This window comes from Bos javanicus, chromosome 1 (genome assembly GCF_032452875.1).
Source record: "Bos javanicus breed banteng chromosome 1, ARS-OSU_banteng_1.0, whole genome shotgun sequence".
In the NCBI taxonomy this organism is placed as follows: domain Eukaryota; kingdom Metazoa; phylum Chordata; class Mammalia; order Artiodactyla; family Bovidae; genus Bos; species Bos javanicus.
In genome coordinates this window covers 142,634,685-142,655,686 of record NC_083868.1, presented here as the reverse complement: position 1 = coordinate 142,655,686, position 21,002 = coordinate 142,634,685, and the positions used below count along the sequence as shown (strand labels likewise).

At 48.2% G+C, this 21,002-nt stretch overlaps 1 protein-coding gene across 6 annotated transcripts in view; it reads right to left on the bottom strand.

Annotated features, from left to right (window-relative positions):
* SLC37A1 (solute carrier family 37 member 1) overlaps positions 1-21,002 on the bottom strand; it is a 102,615-nt gene that overhangs the window by 49,214 nt on the left and 32,399 nt on the right. For all 6 annotated transcript variants that reach the window (XM_061422394.1, XM_061422419.1, XM_061422436.1 and 3 more), the window contains 3 exons: positions 12,285-12,366; positions 2,063-2,195; positions 913-991 (listed from right to left, as the gene is read on the bottom strand). In XM_061422394.1, the coding sequence (XP_061278378.1) occupies positions 913-991; positions 2,063-2,195; positions 12,285-12,366 (294 nt within the window). The remainder of the gene's footprint in view (positions 1-912; positions 992-2,062; positions 2,196-12,284; positions 12,367-21,002) is intronic.

Genomic DNA, 21,002 nt, shown 5'->3' with positions numbered 1-21,002 from the left:
TAAACATTTATAGGGAAAGCAGAGATCCTCAAAGCTCTAAAATCTCTCTCTCTGAACAAAAGTCTCTTTGGACTAAAGGCCTTGGTCCCTATAAGCCTTTTCTTTTTTTTTTGTTAAACTTGGTTGGACTGACACAATAGCCATTTTTAATTGGCCAATCACATATCCTATACCTGCTAACATTTACCACCTTCTTAGGCCACTTCAGAACTGGATCAAGAATGGGGTAATGATGATCATATGCAACAGATGCTGGGAACACAGATGGGCCCTCTTCTGAGCATCCTATATATACTAACTTATTTAACTCTCATCACACCTCTGTGAGTTAAGAACTACTGGTTTCCCAGTTTTGTAAAAGGGGAAACCGAGGCCCGAGGAGGTGCAGTGACTCGTCCAAAGCCACCTGAGTGAGTAGTCAAAGAAAGCCAGGATCAAATTCCAGCAACGTGTCCCTGGAGCCCACACCCCCAACAGCCAGGCAGGATGGCCTCTGGCAGGCAGGGGAGGCACTGGTCCAGCTAACCTGGGCATCCAGTGGACACGCCAGGCACACCCCGTGTGAACTGCTCGGATGCCAGGCAGGTTAGTAAACAGACAACAGCCCCTGAAACCAGAGGAGAGGGTGCTCTGCTGGGCTTGCTGAGTGGGGAGCTACCAGCACCCTGCTCCAGAGTGACCAGGTCCCTGCAGGGTTCACCGTGCGTCTAACCCCGGGCCAGGATAAGTCATCTGAGGACAGCCTGCCTGGTCAGCCGGACACCTGGGGCGTGCGCTGGCTCCCACCTCACCTCATGTCTGAGAAGAGACGAGAGGACCACTACCTGTGGACTGGGCCGCATCTTCAGCATGCCTGAGCCTCCCTCTGCACCCAGCGGACCAGCTGGGTCTTGCAGTCCCAGTCAGACCTACCTCAGGTACATGCCGATGGCGTACGCGCACAGGAAGGAGTAGTCCAGGGCTCCAAGCAGCTGTTGATAGTTGTCCTGATCTGCACGGGTCGAGAAGCAATGGGGGAGCCAGAGTGTTGCTTAGCCTTCACTAAATGTCAGCGTACGTCCAGGAGCGGGGCAGTGAAATACTGACTTTTGCTCGCTAGGGCTGGGTGGTGTCCTCAGATGGTAGCACAGAAAACGCAGCAACGGGAAATAAAGTCGCCACACTGCAGATTATCGCTACATAAATATCCTCCCATCAGGTCAAATCCCAATCGCTGGGGTGAGCCTGCAGTTTATTCGTTCTGTTTCACGGTTACCCTGGCTTTGCTTCAGCACCATCACCCCCAGGTCCTGCCCCGGCCAGCCCCGCAGCACAGCTTTCTTGTTTCCGCCCACAGCTTATGCCCTGTTAGTCCTGACTTCCAGCTTGGACAAATGCAACCTGCAAATGACCTTCAGTAGTGCATGCATGCTAAGCTGCTTCAGTTGTGTCTGACTCTTGGCGACCCTATGGACCGCCAGGCTTCTCTGTCCATGGGATTCTCCAGGCAAGAAAGAATACTGGAGCGGGTAGCCAAGCCCTCCTCCAGGGGATCTTCCCAACCCAGGGATAGATTTCATATCTCGTTATGTCTTCTGCTTTGCAGGAAGGTTCTTTACCACTAGCGCCACCTGGGAAGCCCAACCTTCAGTAGATCTAATCACTAACCCAGCGTTCCCCAACATTTTGGGTACCTGGGACTGGTTTCATGGAAGATAATTTCCCCATGGACCAGGATGGGGGAATGGTTTCAGGATGATTCAAGCGCATTACATTTATTGTGCCCTTTGTCTCTATTATTATTATACCAGCTCCTCTGATCCTGGAGGCTGGGAATCCCTGCATATGGGCACTGGAGACACAGCAGCAGCTGAAGGCGGGAGGCTGGTTTGCTGGGAGGAGGGACCAGTTTGCAACCGGAGGCGTGGCTGCATCTATCCAAGGGCATCGTTACCGCTGCTAAGATCAGCTGGGCCAGGGGAGCCAGGCCAGCCAGCCAGCTCTGGGGTCTCCACCTGTGGAGGAAGCCTTTGGGGGGAGCACGGGGGTGGGGGTGGCGGCTGGGAACAGACGGAGAACTCACCGAACGGGGCCCAGCCGCAGTCGGTCCCATTGTCTGGGAGCTGGTGAGCAGGGGCATCTCTGGCTTTTTGGCTCCGGCTGCTGAATCCGACTTTCCCATCATTTGAAGCTGTGCAGTAGCTGTGCAATTCACCCTGGGACACCCGTGGGGTGGACAGAAGCCAGAGAGAGAGAGAACTCAGTGGGGTTCAGGGGTGCAGCGTGGGGACAGCCATCCTAGGGTGACTGTGTTCTCAGGGGATAAGGCACCCCTGGGGCAATGTCTCTGCAGGACCCACCGCATGTCTGCTGATGAGGACCTTTCCCGAGCTCCGCAGCGCCCAGCCCCTCCTGAGCACAGACACAGCCAGCATAGCCCGTACAGCCACCTAGAGACCACTGCTCAGAGCAGCCGGGCTGCGCCCAGGACCACGTGCCCAAAGCAGATGCATGGATCTATCTTGCTGTATTTATATCATTGAAACAAGTTTCAGGTCCACATGAGGCTGAATCTCAAAATAAGCCTTCCACAGAGGAGCACACGTGGGACCCTGCTCACGAGCTCAGGAGGCGGAAAAGAATCCAGGTGACACCGAGAGGACTGTGGTCACCTAGCGATGGTGGGGTAACGACGGGGACCAGGCACAGGGCGCCCTCGAGAGCTGGACACTGGCCAGACCTCAAATATTTGCCAGGCCAGACACTGAGGTCTGTGGACTTTACTTTGTGCAAACTGTATCTCAAAAACATGCCTAAAACCAGCTCAGGGTGCTCCTTAGGGAGGAGCATGCATGTTCGAAAAGGGCCATATGGCAGCCCGGGCCATCCTGGTATGGGGACCTGAAACTGGCGACTTGTTCCTTGAAACACAAGGAGTGGCAGACAGGACTGCATGCATCTGCCAGGCAGCCTGGGGGTCACACAGTGTCCCTCCCCAGACGGCCCCCGGCTCCCACTTCTTTCCTGCTGTGGGCTTTCTGGGGTTTTCGCTACACGTGGCTCAGATGAACCAATCAGTCTGGTATGAGTGAGGGTAGAAGGGAAGTGTCCTCAAGGCCAGGGAGGTGGCCCTCAGGGGGAGCAGAGGCCTGAAGGGGCCAGGCCTGGGCGGATGTCAGGAAGGGGGCCCCGGCAGGGGCGTCTGCCCCGGGGTCAAGACACACAGCAGCAGGACTGCAGTGGACTGGACCCCAGTCCACCAGGTGGGGGCAGCCAGGAGGCCTGTCCACCACCTGCGCTTTGTGGACACCCTGTCTCTTCAGAAGGGAGTCACCAAAGAGGCTGATGTCCTTTAAGAGGCCACCTGGCCAGGGCCGTGGTTAGCCAGAGCGGACACCTCCTGATTTTACAAGGACACACACCTCTGAGACCTGGCCTGGCACACAGGACCCAGTAACTCTGGTCACATGGCTTTGTCGTCATCACTGGGCTGTCTTGCTATAATATAAACATGGCCCTAAAACTAGCCAAGGTTCTGCTTTCCAAACTCAAGGTAACACTCAGCAAAGAGCTTTTCTTAGCTGAGCTCATCCGCCCGGTCGTGGGGTGGGGCACCACCACCTTGGTATCCTCGGGCCCCCTAGGGCCACTTGAGAAACTGAGGGCGTGACTGTGAACTCAGGACAGGGCCTGGGGAGCCTGCAGCCCTGCCCCTCTCCGTGAAGCTGGATTTCAGCACCTCCCCACCCACCTGATGCAAGCATCTCCTGTCTTTGCCCTCAGGAGCCAGGTGTGTTTGCCCACCTTCCCCTGATGCTTCTCTCGGAAGCCATCAGGGCCAGGCCCAGAGGTGCCACTGATGCTGTCTATTTACCCTTTACTGAAGGAGCCCCAGGCAGGATGCGAGGACCCTGTAGGCTGTGTATTGGGGGTGGGACACGGAAACCTGTGAGCAAGGCTGATGTGGGGTTCCTAACACCTGCGTCTCACAGAAGTCTGCGAAGAGGACCATTGTAGATGCCGCTCCCACGGCAGGTCTACACCCTCTTTCACCATCCACAGGGGATGGAAAGGATTAGAAAGCACCCGTTTTTGTTTCATCAACAAGCAGGAGAGGGTTCCTGTTTTGGTTTGCTGTTGCTGGTCAGGGGCACAGCCTCTGAGCCAGGATCTGGGTGCCGCTGTTCCGGCTTCCAGCCTCGGCCGAGTCACGGGAGGTGAGCTCCCACCGTCCGTTATGGAGCCAGCACAGTGCAGCCCACCCCAGCGCTGCTGTAAAGGTGAGCAGGTGGAGGTGTGTGTGGAGAGCTCCTCCTGGGGTGCTCAGTCCTCAGAAGCACTCAGAAACTGGCTAAGCTGTGAGTTTGGGGTCCAGCCACACTGAGGCACCCTGACGCCTCCAGCTGCCCCTCCTCTCATTCAGCCCCTTTCTCCCCCGGCTCTTTCACGTGAGAAATGCAATCTCCACCCCATCCCATGGAAAGGCTGCAGCAAAAGCAATAAAAGATTGAAGATTACTTGAGTATAATGAGTTCTGAGGATATTCCTGAAACTTGGTGTTTGCAGGAAGATAAGGACTAATAAAACTAAGATTATCTTAGTTTGTAAAAACAAAACAAACTCACCAGGTGAACTGATTCTTATCATATTATAAAATCATTTTGGGGGGGGTAGCTAGCTTTCTGTTTTCATAAAGGCAGTCTCCTTTGCAAATTTTTTACACATGAAATTAATCAAAACACAGCAGGCAGTTATTAAAAGTCGATCAATCAGAAGACAATGTGGCAGCTGAGAAATAAGAGTTGTGAGACGCCAAGGGAGGAGGAGCAGAATGGAACGTTCTTGGTACTCGGGGCTCATGACGGTTTAATAAATGTCTGTGTGATACACAATGGAATGGGAACAGTGAAATAAACCAGAAAACAAAATGAACTGCCACAGTGATTGGCAGGTGGGGGGTGGGGAGCAAGAGAAGACAGGTTATCAGCATGACGGAAGGAGGCTGAGAACAGCCATGACATCACGCAGCACTGTGTGTGGGGGAGGGGCAGGGACAAGCGTGGGTGCGCACGCACTTGCCCATCAGCCACTTAGGCATAATTGTCTTTTATATAAATGTACATTAATGAAGACCCTATGCTCTAAACTCTGAACCTGAGCAACTACACCCTGAGAAACTCTATTTGCTCATTCATTCCAAAAACATGGGTTTGCTCTTGGGTTTTCTGGCCAAGGCCTCCTCGAAGCTGCTCTTTCTAATGGAGGAGATAACCCAGGGGGAATCAGGAAGGGGTCCAGAAGATGCTGACAGGTGACAATGGGGTGGGGGGGCAGGAATCAAGCCGGGGACTCGGGCCTCATCAGGAGGATGGGGTTGTGTCAGCTTCATTCCACCTTTGGATCACACGTGGAGTTTAGTATGTGCGTGTACATAGATGCACACACGTGCACATACAAGTGTGTACATCATCTATACCAAGTGCATATGTTTAGACAACTTTCTAGAGCTCGTTAGGTTGTGTGGGGCCATTTATTCTAACTAGTCCTTCACGCTCCTTTTATAAAGCTCTGGGTTAAGAGAACTCTTGGCAGCAATATGCGAAAACAGTTCTAGAGGAAAAGTAAAAGTTCTGGTACCCGCTGTGCTCTGAGTAGTGGTGTCCCACCAAATTCATATGTTGAAACCTAACCCCTGACGTGATAGTGTTAGGACAGGAGGACTGGAGGAGGTGATTAGGTCATGAGGGTAGAGCCCTCATAAATGGGGTTATAGATAGTGAAGTCCTTCAGTCATGTCCGACTCTCTGCGACCCCATGGACTGTAGCCTACCAGGCTCCTCTGTCCATAGGATTTTCCAGGCAATAGTACTGAAGTGGATTGCCATTTCCTTCTCCAGGGGATCTTTCCAACCCAGGGATCGAACTCTGGTCTCCCACATTGTAGACAGATGCTTTACTGTCAGAGCCACCAGGAAAGTCCATAAATGGGGTTCAGTTCAGTTCAGTCGCTCAGTCATGTCTGACTCTTTGTGACCCCATGAATTGCAGCATGCCAGGCCTCCCTGTCCATCACCAGCTCCCAGAGTTCACTCAAACTCACGTCCATTGAGTTGGTGATGCCATTCAGCCATCTCATCCTCTGTCGTCCCCTTCTCCTCCTGCCCCCAATCCCTCCCAGCATCAGGGTCTTTTCCAATGAGTCAACTCTTCGCATGATGTGGCCAAAGTATTGGAGTTTCAGCTTTAGCATCAGTCCTTCCAAAGAACACCCAGGACTGATTTCCTTTAGAATGGATTGGTTTGATCTCCTTGCAGTCCAAGGGACTCTCAAGAGTCTTCTCCAACACCACAGTTCAAAAGCATCAATTCTTTGGCACTCAGCTTTCTTCATAGTCCAACTCTCACATCCATACATGACCACTGGAAAAACCATAGCCTTGACTAGATGGACCTTTGTTGGCAAAGTAATGTTTCTGCTTTTGAATATGCTATCTAGATTGGTCATAACTTTCCTTCCAATGAGTAAGCGTCTTTTAATTTCATGGCTGCAATCACCATCTGCGGTGATTTTGGAGCCCCCCAAAATAAAGTCAACCACTGTTTCCACTGTTTCCCCATCTATTTCCCATGAAGTGATGTGACCAGATGCCATGATCTTCGTTTTCTGAATGTTGAGCTTTAAGCCAACTTTTTCACTCTCCTCTTTCACTTTCATCAAGAGGCTCTTTAGTTCTTCTTCACTTTCTGTCATAAGGGTGGTGTCATCTGCATATCTGAGGTTATTGATATTTCTCCCGGCAATCTTGATTCCAGTTTGTGCTTCTTCCAGCCCAGTGTTTCTCATGATGTACTCTGCATAGAAGTTAAATAAGCAGGGTGACAATATACAGCCTTGACGTACTCCTTTTCCTATTTGGAACCAGTCTGTTGTTCCATGTCCAGTTCTAACTGTTGCTTCCTGACCTGCATCCAGATTTCTCAAGAGGCAGGTCAGGTGGTCTGGTATTCCCATCTCTTTCGTAATTTCCACAGTTTATTGTGATCCACACAGTCAAAGGCTTTGGTATAGTCAGTAAAGCAGAAATAGATGTTTTTTTGGAACTCTCTTCCTTTCTCAATGATCCAGTGGATGTTGGCGATTTGATCTCTGGTTCCTCTGCCTTTTCAAAAACCAGCTTGAACATCTGGAAGTTCACGGTTCATGTATTGCTGAAGCCTGGCTTGCAGAATTTTGAGCATTACTTTACTAGAATGTGAGATGAGTGCAATTGTGCGGTAGTTTGAGCATTCTTTGGAATTGCCTTTCTTTGGGATTGGAATGAAAACTGACCTTTTCCAGTCCTGTGGCCACTGCTAAGTGCCCTTTTAAAGGGACCCGCGTGCTACTCTAGCATGGAAACATATACATTACCCTATGTAAAGTAGACAACCAGTGGGAATTTGCTGTATGACTCATGGAGCTCAAACCAGTGCTCTGTGACAACCTGGAGAGGTGGGATATTGGAGGTGGAGGGAGGTTCAAGAGGGAGGGAACATATCTCTGATTCATGTTGATACAGGCAGAAACCAACAAAATATTGTAAAGCAGTTATCTTTCAATTATAAATAAATAAGATTTAAAAAAAAAAAAGGACCCCAGAGAGCTCCTCAACCTTCTAGCATATGAAGACACGAGATGGCTGTCTGCAGGCTGGAAGAAACTGATGATGCTGCCACCATGACTGGGGAAGTCCAGACTCCAGGATCATGAGCAAGAACGTCTGCTGTTTACAGCCATCCGTCTGTGGGGTTTTGTTACAGCGGCAAGAGTGGAGAAGATAGTGCTGAGAGCAGGGGGAAGAGACAAACGGTGCCCCACTCACGGCAGCACCTGCTGGTGGTCAGCTCGTCTGTGTCACAGGCGCCGCATGAAGACACACACCTGCATATGCGGACACACGCCCACTTACACCGGTGTTCAGAAATACACCGGGAGGCCTTGGGGTCACTGTCTATTTTTTAATGGGATCATTCTACATGGACTTATGTACACTTTCACTCTTTTTACTCAAAAATACCTCCGAGGAATTTTTCTGCATCAACTGATTTTGCTCTAATTAATTTTTAAAGTAGTTGTACATATCAGAATATGAATTTACTATAATTTAGTCAAACTTTCACCTGCTGATTAAGTTCACATAATAGCCAGGGTTTTTCCTCTCCCCTTTTCCCTTTTTTTTAATTGCCAATAAGGCTACAATAAAGATGCAATAAGATGTTTATGCGGATATTCCTAAGTGCTTTTATTTTTATGGACAAAGTTCCCAGAAGCAGGAACTGAAGGACAAGCATTTTTAATGTCAACAGGTGTTACCCAGACACTTCCCAAAAGGTTGTAAACCCTTCGCATCTGGCAAGGGCTGTCACTGTCTTATATGCTTTGCCCATTAGTGGGTATAAAGTGGCACACTGTTACTTGAACTTGCACTTACAGATATCAGCAAGCTTGCACACAGTCAGTGCAGCTCCTGAAATTCGGATCCCTTGCCCGTGAACTGCCTCTTCAGCGCCTCCGCCCATCGTTGCTCTGGGTTTCCCCACTTTACACCCCTAAAATGGACATGATCTTGTTCTTGGATTTGTACTTTTCATTCTTCATATTTAAATCTTTAATTCATCCATTTGTTTTATGACAGAGGTTCAATATTATGAAGCTTCCAGATGAATCACCGCTTATTAGACGAGTTACCCTTTTCCCATCACCTGTCGCCATTCGACTGTGCTTCTACGGTATTTTCTATGCTATTCTACTGACCTCCTTGTTTGCTTTCATGCAATACCATAATCATTTGATTATAGGGGCTTAAAAATGTTATCTTTTTCACAATTTGGTAATTAATTCTTGGACATTCTTTTCATACTGGAGTGGGCTGCTGTGCCTCCTCCAGGGGATCCTCTCACCCCAGGGCTCGAACCCGAGTCTCTTACATCCCCTGCACTGGCAGGCAGGTTTTTTACCACTAGTGCCCCCTGGGAAGTCTATATAAACTCTAAGGTTATTTAATTCAATTAACAAAGACACTCCTGAGATTTTCATTGGAGTTGCATCCTATTTCAATACAAATACTTAGGAAGAGTGGAACTTTCCAGATAGCAAGTTTCCCTCCAAAGCCAAGGTGAGCACTTCCAGTCCCTCAGGCTTTGTTTTCTGTCCGCCTATGGACTTCAGAGCTTTCTTCTCCTGGTCCCTTGTGTGCAGAGAGAGCTGAACATTCACACTCAGATCGGTCTCCGCCCCCCGGAGAACCTGGATCCCAGCAGCTTTCCGGAGAACCCCCTGCTTTCAGGCTTTTGTTCTGGCCCAGCCCAGGGCAGGGGGCGGCAGGGAAGAGTCCCTCACCGAGTGTCCCTCCAGCCTCTAGGTAGGAGGCGGAGCTAGATCTAGAGCAGCTGAAAAGAGAACAAGGTTGTAACCCCACCTCCTCCCAGACCTGTTTTCATCTTTATCACTTATTTTTCCTTTTTGCTATCTACTAAAATCAGAGAAAACGACAGATATTAGCAGCAAGTATAAACAAAGCAGCCTCATGCTGACATGACATGTCAGGTCACTATAAATGGCATGAAAGAATGTGAATCGCTATGTAAGTCACCACCCCTGGTGATCAATTCTAGGGAAGCAAATATATTTTTATTTATTCATAATGTTTTAATAAATATGGGTGAGAGATAATTCAAACTGTCCCGTGGGTCAACAGGAATATACATAAGATGAGCTAAATCAGGCATGTGAAAGCCTTGTAAGGCATTACAAAGGAAGGTTATCACATGTAGTGGGACATGTCATCCATCTCAGAAGGCCAAGAAGCCCCTGGGTTCTGATGAGGCTAATCCACAACCAGGCACACTGAAGGCGCTGAGTCAGACCATATGTGTGCTGAGGAAAATCTAGGGGTGATGCTGTGAATGTACTTAGGTACTTAAACCTACCCTAGAGGCCCTGAAACCCTGAATGTTCATTGGAAGGACTGAGGCTGAAAGTGAAGCTCCAATATTTTGGCCACCTGATGGGAAGAACTGACGCTTTGGAAAAGACCCTGATGCTGGGAAAGATTGAGGGCAGGAGGAGAAGGGGGCAACAGAAGATGAAATGGTTGGATGGCATCACCCACTCAATGGACATGAGCTTGAGCAAGCTCTGGGAGATGGTGAAGGACAGGGAAGCCTGGCGTGCTACAGTCCACGGGGTCGCAAAAAGTCAGGCAAAACTGAGCAACTGGACAACAGAGACCCTGAGCCAGTGAGGTTAAGGGCAGGGACCCTGAAGTCATGGAATTCACCTGGCATGGTCCCAGCCTTCATGGAGGAATTAGGCTCCAGAGTCTCAATTTCCTCAAAGGGATGCTCTCAGGACAACTGTGATGATGATATTAAACAAGGGACTCGTGCGCCTGGTCAGGCTGAGGGCTCAGCCACAGTTACTGTGATTGATGAAAACTCAGCTAAGCTGCTCACAAGACTGCCTCATCATTAAGCCCCAAGCCCCCATCAGGGAAGCCAGGAGGGTGGCCCTGGCTACAAGGGGATGGGCGTAACCATCAGAAGGAGACCCTCTGGTGTCCAGCCCACCTGTGGGATGCTGCTGCTAAGTCACTTCAGTCGTGTCTGACTCTGTGCGACCCCATAGACGGCAGCCCACCAGGCTCCCGTCCCTGGGATTCTCCAGGCAAGAACACTGGAGTGGGTTGCCATCTCCTCCTCCAAAGCATGAAAGTGAAAAGTGAAGAAGTCGCTCAGTCATGTCCGACTCTTTGTGACCCCATGGACTGCAGCCTACCAGGGTCCTCCGTCCATGGGATTTGCCAGGCAAGAGTACTGGAGTGGGGTGCCACCCCAGTCCAAACACAGGCCCTTCACTCATCAGACTGCTGCTGCAGGGTGACAGCTGCCCTCCACCTATCACGTCGGGTACTGGCCCCGGGATCCAAACCCAGCCTTTTAGGTTGGATCCTGAACCTCAGGAAAGCTCCAGACCTCTCTAGCTCCTTCAGTTCCACAGCACTCACTAAGGCCCCTTCAACCGTCTCTCCCATTTTCATAACTTGCCTTTCTTGAGTCATATGTTTATTTCCCTAGCCAGGAAGACAGGAAGGAGTTGTATTTAAGTTTCCAGGGGCAGTTGGTCCTTGGTACTGGTTTTAAAGATGCTGGTAGAGTGGATAAAGGTCCACCATCTCTTGCCCTGTCCCTTTCTCTCTTTTGAAAACCACATTTTAAGGTCTGCAAATATTTCCATAGTTATTAAAACTTGGCATATCAAAAAAAGGGAGACTATTAAAAGTGACTTGAAGGGCTGGGGAAATTCCTGCTTACTAGAGCTCAAGGAGGAACTGCAGAATCCTTGGGGTGAATGGACTATGTTTCACATCCAGTGGGAATTGCTAGAGTGCAGGGAGCACAGAACTGTCCAGAGAAGCATCAGCCTTGGCGCTGCTACTGGCCTGCAGACCACAAAGGCAGCTGTCCAGCACTCGGGCCCCTGGGGGAGCAGAGGATGCAGGACCACAAAGGTCAGAGGAATTACAGTCCTGGACCAGCGCCCCGCCAGCAAGGAGAAAGTGGGGGTGGGGAAGCTAGTGGGTTGTGGGGCAGAGAGGGGCAGTTGAGCTGTAAATGAGCTCTCTCTGGCCCTGGATGAGTTCCTCGTCCTTCTATAATAAAGAGTCAAAAGTCATTCAAGCCTGCTGACAGTCTGCAGGCAAAATGATGTCATTCCGATTCCTGCTTTTCCCCCAAGTTATAATTGGCTATTATGTAGGAATGTCTACTTTAATCTCCTTTTCTTCAAGTCGAGTTAAATGCCTGCTTAATAACTCCTGCCCACCCATCATTCACACAGAAATCCAGTGTTCTAAGAATAATGAAGAAGCAGAACCATTGTCAGGCTTAGAATGAAAACCTAATGACTGCGGAAGCAATTTGGGGAGCAATTTTAGGTCAGATATATTTAGAGAGAAAATTCATATAAGACAGAATAGATATTTAACTAAGATCTAGAATTCTGGAATGGTCAATGAATATAACTGAAAATATACTACCACTGAAATTATAAATCCTGAAACCAGTTTAGAGATTTTAGATTCAGGAGAAAGAGAAACCAAAAAGCAGAGCAGCAAAATAGCTTGCTTCTCAAACAATCCATTTTCTCCATTTATCTCACGACTCTCCCTCACACTCCCCTCCCCCACAAGTGGCTCTTAAAGTAACTTGTTCCTTATAGAGATTACAGGCAGGAAATGAACCGAGTGCTTTGAATGATTTCTTACCTTAACTATGCTGATAGGCTTTCGAGATAAGTGAAAACTTGCATACAGCAAAAATGTCAAAATAAAAATGAAGGCTCTGTACCTGAAACACAAAACAGTGGCAGGGATGACATAAAATAATATCAGATGCCAGATGAGACAGCAATCCCACTCCTGGGCACGTGCCCAGGCAAAAGTAGCGTTCACAAAGGCCCATGCTCCCCTGCGTTCACAGCAGCGCCATTCACAAAAACCAAGGCATGGAAACAACCTACACATCCATCGACAGATGAATGGATAAAGAAGGTGCGGTGTGTGTGTGAGACACACACACACACACACACACACACACACACACACACACGCACAGTGGAGTATTACTCAACCATTAAAAAGAAGGAAATAATGCCATTTGCAGCAACAGACGGACCCAGAGATATCATACGAAGCAAAAGAGGTCAGAAAGAGGAAGACAAATACTCATAACATCACTTATACATGGAATCTGACACAAATGAGCTCATCTACAAAATGCAGACAGACTCACAGAGAGGACAGAGCTGGGGTTGCCATGGCAGTAACCACAAGGGGGAGAGACAGAGTGGGGGTTTAGGATTACCAGACACAGACTATCACATACAGAATGGATAAACAACAACGTCCCACCGTATAGCACAGGGAACTATACTCAATATCCCATGATAAACCAGAATGGATAAGAACATGAAAATGAACATAAATATGTATATCACTTTGCTGGACAGCAGAAATTAAATGCAACATTGTAAATCAACTATACTTCAACAACATAATAAAAGATGCATTAAGAATACATTGCAACTGTATTCTTAAATTTCCTTATGCTGTATGCTATTGATTCAGTCCTATATCAAAGATGAATCCTATATATCATATCACTACAATAGAATATTTAAAACATGTGCCATTTTTACTTTGTAAATTGAAATTAAACATCCACGGGAAAAACTAATCAAAGAGGAATCTAGGACCCAGATGTACACATGTGCTTAAAAAGTAGACAAAAAAAAAAGATTATTTAATTTGTAACAAAATTAACTGCAAGTGACTTACAAGCCTGCTATCCTGGGCATTTAAGATCATATTTATTTTTTTTTACTTTTTAGCTTCTCTGCAACTTTTTAGAAGGACACAAGAAATAAAGAAATATAAATATTTCACTGACCTCAGTGAGAACAACTCAGTGATGCCAACAAGCTATGAATAAGGTCAATGACATAAAAACTATTGGCCGAGAGCCCTGGTTTACGAGAAAAGCAGTTTGAGAGGAAGTGCTGAGCTGTATGGAGCGACAGACAAGATGCTCTAGCAAGAAGATGAAAGTTTATTCTAGTCTGAACGTTTGAACCATGCTATAGAAAAACAACCCTTCAGGGAAGAAAACAGGTCAGGAGGAAAACGTCCTTGGCAAGAGATGACAAGGGGCTCCAGCCAGGAAGGCAGGCCCTCTGCGTCTTGAGGCCCAGCTCCCAACCCTGAAGAATCCATTCTGTTCTGTTCTGGAAATGCCAATGATCTTCAAACTGTGTGCAGGCTTCACTTGGTCATTAACCAAGGTGAAGGCAGAGGCCACAGAACCCAGAGAGGGCCCCTCTTTCTTTTTCTGCAGGGGAGCCACAACCCCAGGAGGGCGACTCATTCTAAGGCCCTCGATATGGAAGGACCCTTGGGAGAAATGGGTGGCAGAGGAAGAGATGGTTGGATAGCATCACCGACTCAAATGGACATGAATCCGAGTAAACCCTGGGAGACTGGCATGCTGTAGTCCATGGGGTCTCAAAGAGTCAGACATGACTTAGCTACTGAACAACAACTTCCTCCTATCTCTACCCACGTTTCCAGTGTTTTGATTTAGTTCTCAAGGTCAGCTTCCTTCACTAACATAAAGACTCCTAGGGGTATCTGCCTCTCTGGCCACCAGAAAAGTAAGTAAGTGAAGTTGCTCAGTCATGTCTGAGACTTCTCAACCCCATGGACTGTAGCATGCCAGGCTCCTCTGTCCATGGGATTCTCCAGGCAAGAATACTGGGGTGGGTTGCCATGTCCTTCTCCAGGGGATTTTCCTGACCCAGGGATCAAACCTGGGTCTCCTGCTTTGCAGGCAGACACTTTACCATCTGAACCACCAGGGAAGCCCTGACTCCAGAAAAGGTATGAGTTGAATATTTCCAGATTAAAAAAAAAAGTCATATTTCAGATGGGGGGAAAAAGACTTGGTAGTACAATAGGACTCAAAACTTCATCCTGTGGAACACCTGTGCTCAGTGAGTACGCACCACACCGACTTTGCCAGCTATTCAATAAACACTTGTAAAATAAATGCCCCCAGGCTCTATTCCTCAGCAAGGAAATGCTTGCTGATGAAGTTCCTAGGCTTCTTTGCTCTTCAAGTCCCTATCAATGAGCAGATAGGAAAAATGTGCAACTATAACAAAATGACTGTGTCATCTACCTCAAAGAATACAGACTGCAAGTTCAGTGGATTGGTGACCCAAATCCAGCCTTTGTCCTTATATTTCTGAAAGTTGTCATCCTGGTAGGAGTGGGGGGGGGGCTCTCATTTCTTTGCTGGTATCTCTCCATGATCCCACCCACTGCTCCTCTGTGCTAACTTAGGAAGGTTCTGGACCACTGGAACTTTCAACACTTGACTCTCCAACCCACAGCTAGATCCACTGGTCACTCAGATGACCACTTGCTAGGGCTGGTGTAGGCTAGGGGCGACCTCGGTCAGCCCCCATTTGAATGCAGAGTTCCCTTTTCTCACCTCCACAAGGAGTAAGAAAACGTTCTCAGACTGAGTCACCTCCAGCCCCTCCAGAACCAGAGTCTGAGAGAAAGATCTGGGGCCCTCAGGGATGCTATGTAGCACTGGCTTACAGGTGTGCTACCCACCAGGAGAATCTCATAATCACCTAGCGCAAAAGGATGTGGAGTGAGCGGCTCTACTTAAATGGGCCTTGGGCTCATGTTTGCCACACTCTACCCAGAACTTTCCACTTATAAACATTCTAGTTTTATTAAGAATGTTTAAAATATAAATATTAATATTAAAATATATTTAATATATTAAATAGAATAAATAAACCCAGAAACAGAGAGTTTGTCTTGTGTCCAGGTCTAAAGAGCCCTGGGGCCCTAATACACCTGCATTCATATTTAGGCTGTCTCTATACAGGTTACTGAAAACTAGCCAGTCATCCCGGGCCCCTGCTTCCTTCTCCAGGGCCCCTGCCTCCTTCTCTGGGGCCTCTGCCTCCTTCCCTGGGACCCCTTTCTCCTTCCTGGGACCCCTGCTTCCTTCTCCAGGGCCCCTGCCTCCTTCTCTGGGGCCCCTGCCTCCTTCCCTGGGATCCCTTTCTCCTTCCCAGGACCCCTGCCTCCTTTTCCTGGGCCCCTGCCTCCTTCTCTGGGTCCCCTGCCTCCTTCTCTAGGGCCCCTGCCTCCTTTTCCTGGGCCCCTGCTTCCTTCTTTAGAGCCGCTGCCTCCTTCTCTGGGAACCCTATCTCCTTCTCCTGGGGCCCTGTCTCCTTCTCTAGGGCCCCTGCCTCCTTCTCTAGAGTCCCTGCCTCTTTGTTGGGGCCTCTGCTTCCTTCTCTCATGAGTGGTTCTGCAAGTGAAGCTCACTTGCACAGAGCCTGCAGGGTGGATGGAGGTCCCAGGACTGCCCCATGCATGGTGATGTGGACTGGAGCACAGTCATCAGGGACTACAGAGTGGAGAACTTGCCTCTGGATGTTTTCAGTTCAGCTTTGTGTGGAAGTGAAACACCCTAATGAATCAGCCCCTCTGGGAAGAGTACAAGCCGTGCCTGCCATGCTAAGTCGCTTCAGTCATATCTGACTTTGCAACTCCATGAACTGTAGCCTGACAGGCTCCTCTGTCCATGGGATTCTCCAGGCAACAATACAGGAGTGGGTTGCCATGCCCTCCCCCAGGGGGTCTTCCTGACCCAGGGATTGAACCTGAGTCTCTTATGTCTCCTGCATTAGCAGATGGGTTCTTTACCACTAGCGCCACCTGGGAAGCCCCAAGAGTACCAGAAAGTGAAAGTGAGAGTCCCTCAGTTGTGTCTGACCCTTTGGGACCCCATGGATTGTAGTCTGTCAGGCTCCTCTGTCTGTGGAATTCTCCAGGCAAGAATACTGGAGTGGGTAGCAGTTCCCTCTTCCAGGGGATCTTCCCAACCCAGGGATCCCAGGTCTCCCGCATTGCAGGCAGTTTCTTTACCACCTGAGGTGGCCCAATATTGTCTAGGAAGATCAGGGGATGCTTGTAAGCCCAGCTGATAGCACTGGCTCTTAGGAGGCCCATCAGATTCTACCACTTGCTCTGTGACCTTAGCAGGGTACTCAGAGGCAACCCGCCCTGCAGAGTCAGGGCAAAGGTCAACTTACACTGCACACCAGGCATTTCCTAGAGACGGAATAAGTGTCTCCGGAAGAGGAACCTCTATCGTTTATTTAGAAACCATCAGGTCAACTCTATTCCCTCTGTTTCCAAATCTATCCTTTCTCCCTCTTTCCGCATCTTCTTACGTAGAACCCTGGGGAGATGGGAAAGGCCGGCCACTAGAGGTTGAGTTTTCCCTTCCAGAAGGTCTGAACATGGCCCCACTGATCACTTTTAAATCACAGCAGCCGCGCTGTGGGGTTGGTACCTTCCTAGTGGCCATGGCAACACCCTTGTCCTGGAAGGCAAGCAGACTTCTCACTTCTGGGGGTTATCCTGGATTATGGGGATGAAAGGCCTAAATAGCCCTCTGGAAATTCTTTCCCATTTTGTAATTCTATCCTCACCTACTTTCTTCCTTTGTCATTTACGAAGTAAGGATTTTGGATAATATTTGTTTTATCCATCTTGCAGTGGATTTAATGCTGTTTCCCCAAAACTGAAAGTGAAAGTTGCTCAGTCGTGTCTGATTCTTTGTGACTCCCCAAACTGATGTCCATTATAAATCTTAGAATGTGACCTTATTTTGGAAATCAAGTCTTGCAGAGGTAATTAGCTGAGGTCATACTCAACTCCTATAAAGAAAGTTGAGCGCTGAAGAATTGATGCTTATGAACTGTGGTGTTGGAGAAGACTCTTGAGAGTCCTTTGGACTGCAAGAAGATCCAAACAGTCAGTCCTAAAGGAAATCAGTCCTGAATATTCATTGGAAGGACTGATGCTGACGCTGAAGCTCCAATACTTTGGCTACCTGATGTGAAGAACCGACTCACTGGAAAAGATGCTGATGCTGGGAAAGATTGAAGGCGGGAGGAGAACAGGATGGCAGAGGATGAGATGGTTGGATGGCATCACCGACATGATGGACATGAGTTTGAGTAGGCTCTGGGAGTTGGTGATGGACAGGGAAGCCTGGCGTGCTGCAGTCCATGGGGTCACAAAGTCAGACACCACTGAGCAACTGGACTGAACTGAATACTCAACTCCAGGTGGTGCTAGTGGTAAGAACCCTCTGGCCAATGCAGGAGACCTAAGAGATGCAGGTTCAGGCCCAGGGTGGGGAAGACCCTCTGAAGGAGGAAATGGCAACCCACTCCAGTATTCTTGCCTGGGAAATCCCATTGACAGAGGAGCCTGGCCAGTCATGGTCCATGGGGTCATAAAGAGACATGACTGAAGCACCTTAGCATGCATATGGCATCATATAACTCCCATATGATGTCAAATCCACTGAGATCCTAAGTCCAGCTATGGGACTTCATAGAAGGCCATGGGGAGACAGAGATAGACAGGGAGGAAAGGTCACGTGGCAATGAGGGCAGAGCAGGACAGATACTGCCATGAACAGCCAGCAGCCACCAGAAATGGGAAGAGGTGAGAAAGTGTTCTTCCCTCAAGCCTTCTGTGAAAGCACAGCCCTGTGACACATGGATCTCAGACTCCTCCTTCCAGATCTATGAGAAATTAATTTCTATTATCTTAAGCCACCCAGCTTGTGGACTTGTTACAGCACCCCCAGGAAACTAATATAATCCAATACTTTGATTCCTGTTTTGTGTTACATTTAGGCTTGTGAATATTAAGCAAATACAATTAAAAGTGAATAATTTGATCCTTAACTTCATTGGTGTTCCACTTACTTTCTGTAGTTATGTCTGACAACAGGTAGCATTCTTTGTATCTAGCAATACTATAAGACTAGCATTTGGGTTCGGAGAAGGCAATGGCACCCCACTCCAGTACTCTTGCCTGGAAAATCCCATGGGCGGAGGAGTCTGGTAGGCTGCAGTCTATGGGGTCGCTAAGAGTCGGACATGACTGAGTGACTTCACTTTTACTTTTCACTTTCATGCATTGGAGAAGGACGTGGCAACCCACTCCAGTGTTCTTGCCTGGAGAATCCAGGGACAGGGGAGCCTGGTGGGCTGCCCTGTATGGGATCGCACAGAGTCTGACACGACTGACGAGACTTAGCAGCAGCAGCAGCAGCATTTGGGTTAAGCTCGAGTTTCTAGCCATGAAAGCCTCTCCCAGCAATGCTCCTTCGAAGCATCCTCAGAAATGTCCTAGATGCTGCCTGCATTCCCAGATAAATGGAAGCCTGCTCCCAGTTCAGAGACTCAGGGGAGAATACAGCTTCCTTCCTTGAGTGTTATTTATCTAGGTAATAGGCAAATAAGAAGTTAAAAAAAAATGCTTTAGATGAGAATACCTGAACAGTAATGACCTGGCACAGAAATGAGTGAGAAGACATCTTACTTTAGGAACAAGGAAACCATGCATATCGTGACAGGAGTCCCTCCAGAGCACCCTAAAGGGGGCCATGACATCAGTGATGTTAAGTACTGACCACCTGGTTTGGGGGCTCTCTGCCTCATTGCCCGTCAGAGAAGATACCATTTTCTCTCTAGTAATTAATAACCAATTTGTGGGAAAACACTCTGAGGTTAGGTAGCTAACCCAGTTGTTTACCCAACTTTCTCCCAATTTTGTGTGTCTACTGATGCTCCTTACCTAATCCAAGCATTCCTGATGGTTTCAAAAGGTGACATTCCAGCTTGGACACTCCTGCTCTGTACTCAGTGGCTGGCATCCCATTGTGGGAAAGAGCTTTCCCTCCTCCCATTTATGCTTATTCAGTTATAGGAGCATGGACTTGTTTCTGTCAATGGGCTATAATTCATTACTAGTATTGTTTATTTAAAATATTATCCCAGGGACTTCCCTGGTGGTCCAGTGGTTAAGAATCTACCTGCCAATGCAGGGAATATGGATTCAATCTCTGGTCTGGGAACTAGGATCCCACATGTCACGGCGCAACTCAACCCACTCACCGCAACTACGGAAGCCTGTGTGCTCCGGAGCCCCGAGACAAGAGCAGCTGCAGCAGTGAGAAGCCTGTGAACCACGGCTAGAAAGCAACCCCACCCACTACAACTAGAGAAAGGCTGCCTGCAGCCACGGAGAGCCGGCGGGTTGCAAAGAAGACCCAGCACAGCCAAAAAAAAAATCTCATCTCATATTTGGCCAGTGAGAGCCACTTCATTTTTAAGCACTGTCTTATTTTTTGACACCAGATATTCCCGGCTCATCTCACTTTCCCTGCCCAGTGATGACACCATCCCAGTCTCCAAGGATGCCTGCCTGGCTCCTTCAACAGGAAACGGTACACAGAAACCAAGATCGAGCACCAGGGGTGCTCACTGCTGCTGGGATGCTGCTGTTTCCAGGGCCTATCTCCAGCCAAGAGAAGGCATTTTACACACCTGCACCCACAACACATACACACACAGCACACACATCACACACACATACACACACATCATATACATCACACACACATACACACACATCACACACACATACACACATCACACACACATCACACACACATACACACACAGCATACACACACACATCACACACATCACACACACACATCACACACATCACACACACACATCACACACACACACTTCTCTGCTTACCTGCTCTCCAGTTTTTCTTGATATCTTTCATTTCAACCTAGCACCACACGATTCATCCAGTCCCCTCAGCCCCACCAATATCTGTAACTCCATTACCGTTAGGGAGAAGCTGTCTCCTTTCTGTGTTATATCTGAGAACAATGCGTAATTTGAATCTAACCATGAGGAAACAACAGACACATTCAAAAGAAGAAAGTCTATAAAATAAATGGCTTGTACTCTCCAAAAATGACAAGCTTACAGGAGACAAAGAAAGGCCAAGATATGGTTCCAAATGAAAGGAAACTAAACACACAGGATGAGTAAATGCCGAGTGTGCCCACACACTAGATCCTGGCCCAGGGGAAAATCTATAAAAGAAAAAGAAAAATCTATAGAAAGATTTCAAAAGTCTATAGAAAAGTCTATAAAAGACATTATTGGGCATTTGAACATGGACTGTGGATTAGATAATAGCATTACACCCACGTTAAACTTCCTGATCTTGATCTTTGTGTGCAGTTATATGTGCTATGCTTAGTTGCTAAGTTGTGTCTGACTCTTTGCAACCCCATGGACTATAGCCCACCAGGCTCCTCTGTCCATGGGGATTCTCCAGGCAAGAATACTGGGTTGCCATGCCCTCCTCCAGGGGATCTTTATAACCCAGGGATAGAACCCAGCTCTCCCCGACTGAGGGCGGATTTTTTACCATCTGAGCTACCAGGGAAGCAGTTACATGAGAATATCTTATTTACAGGAAATACATACTAACGTATTT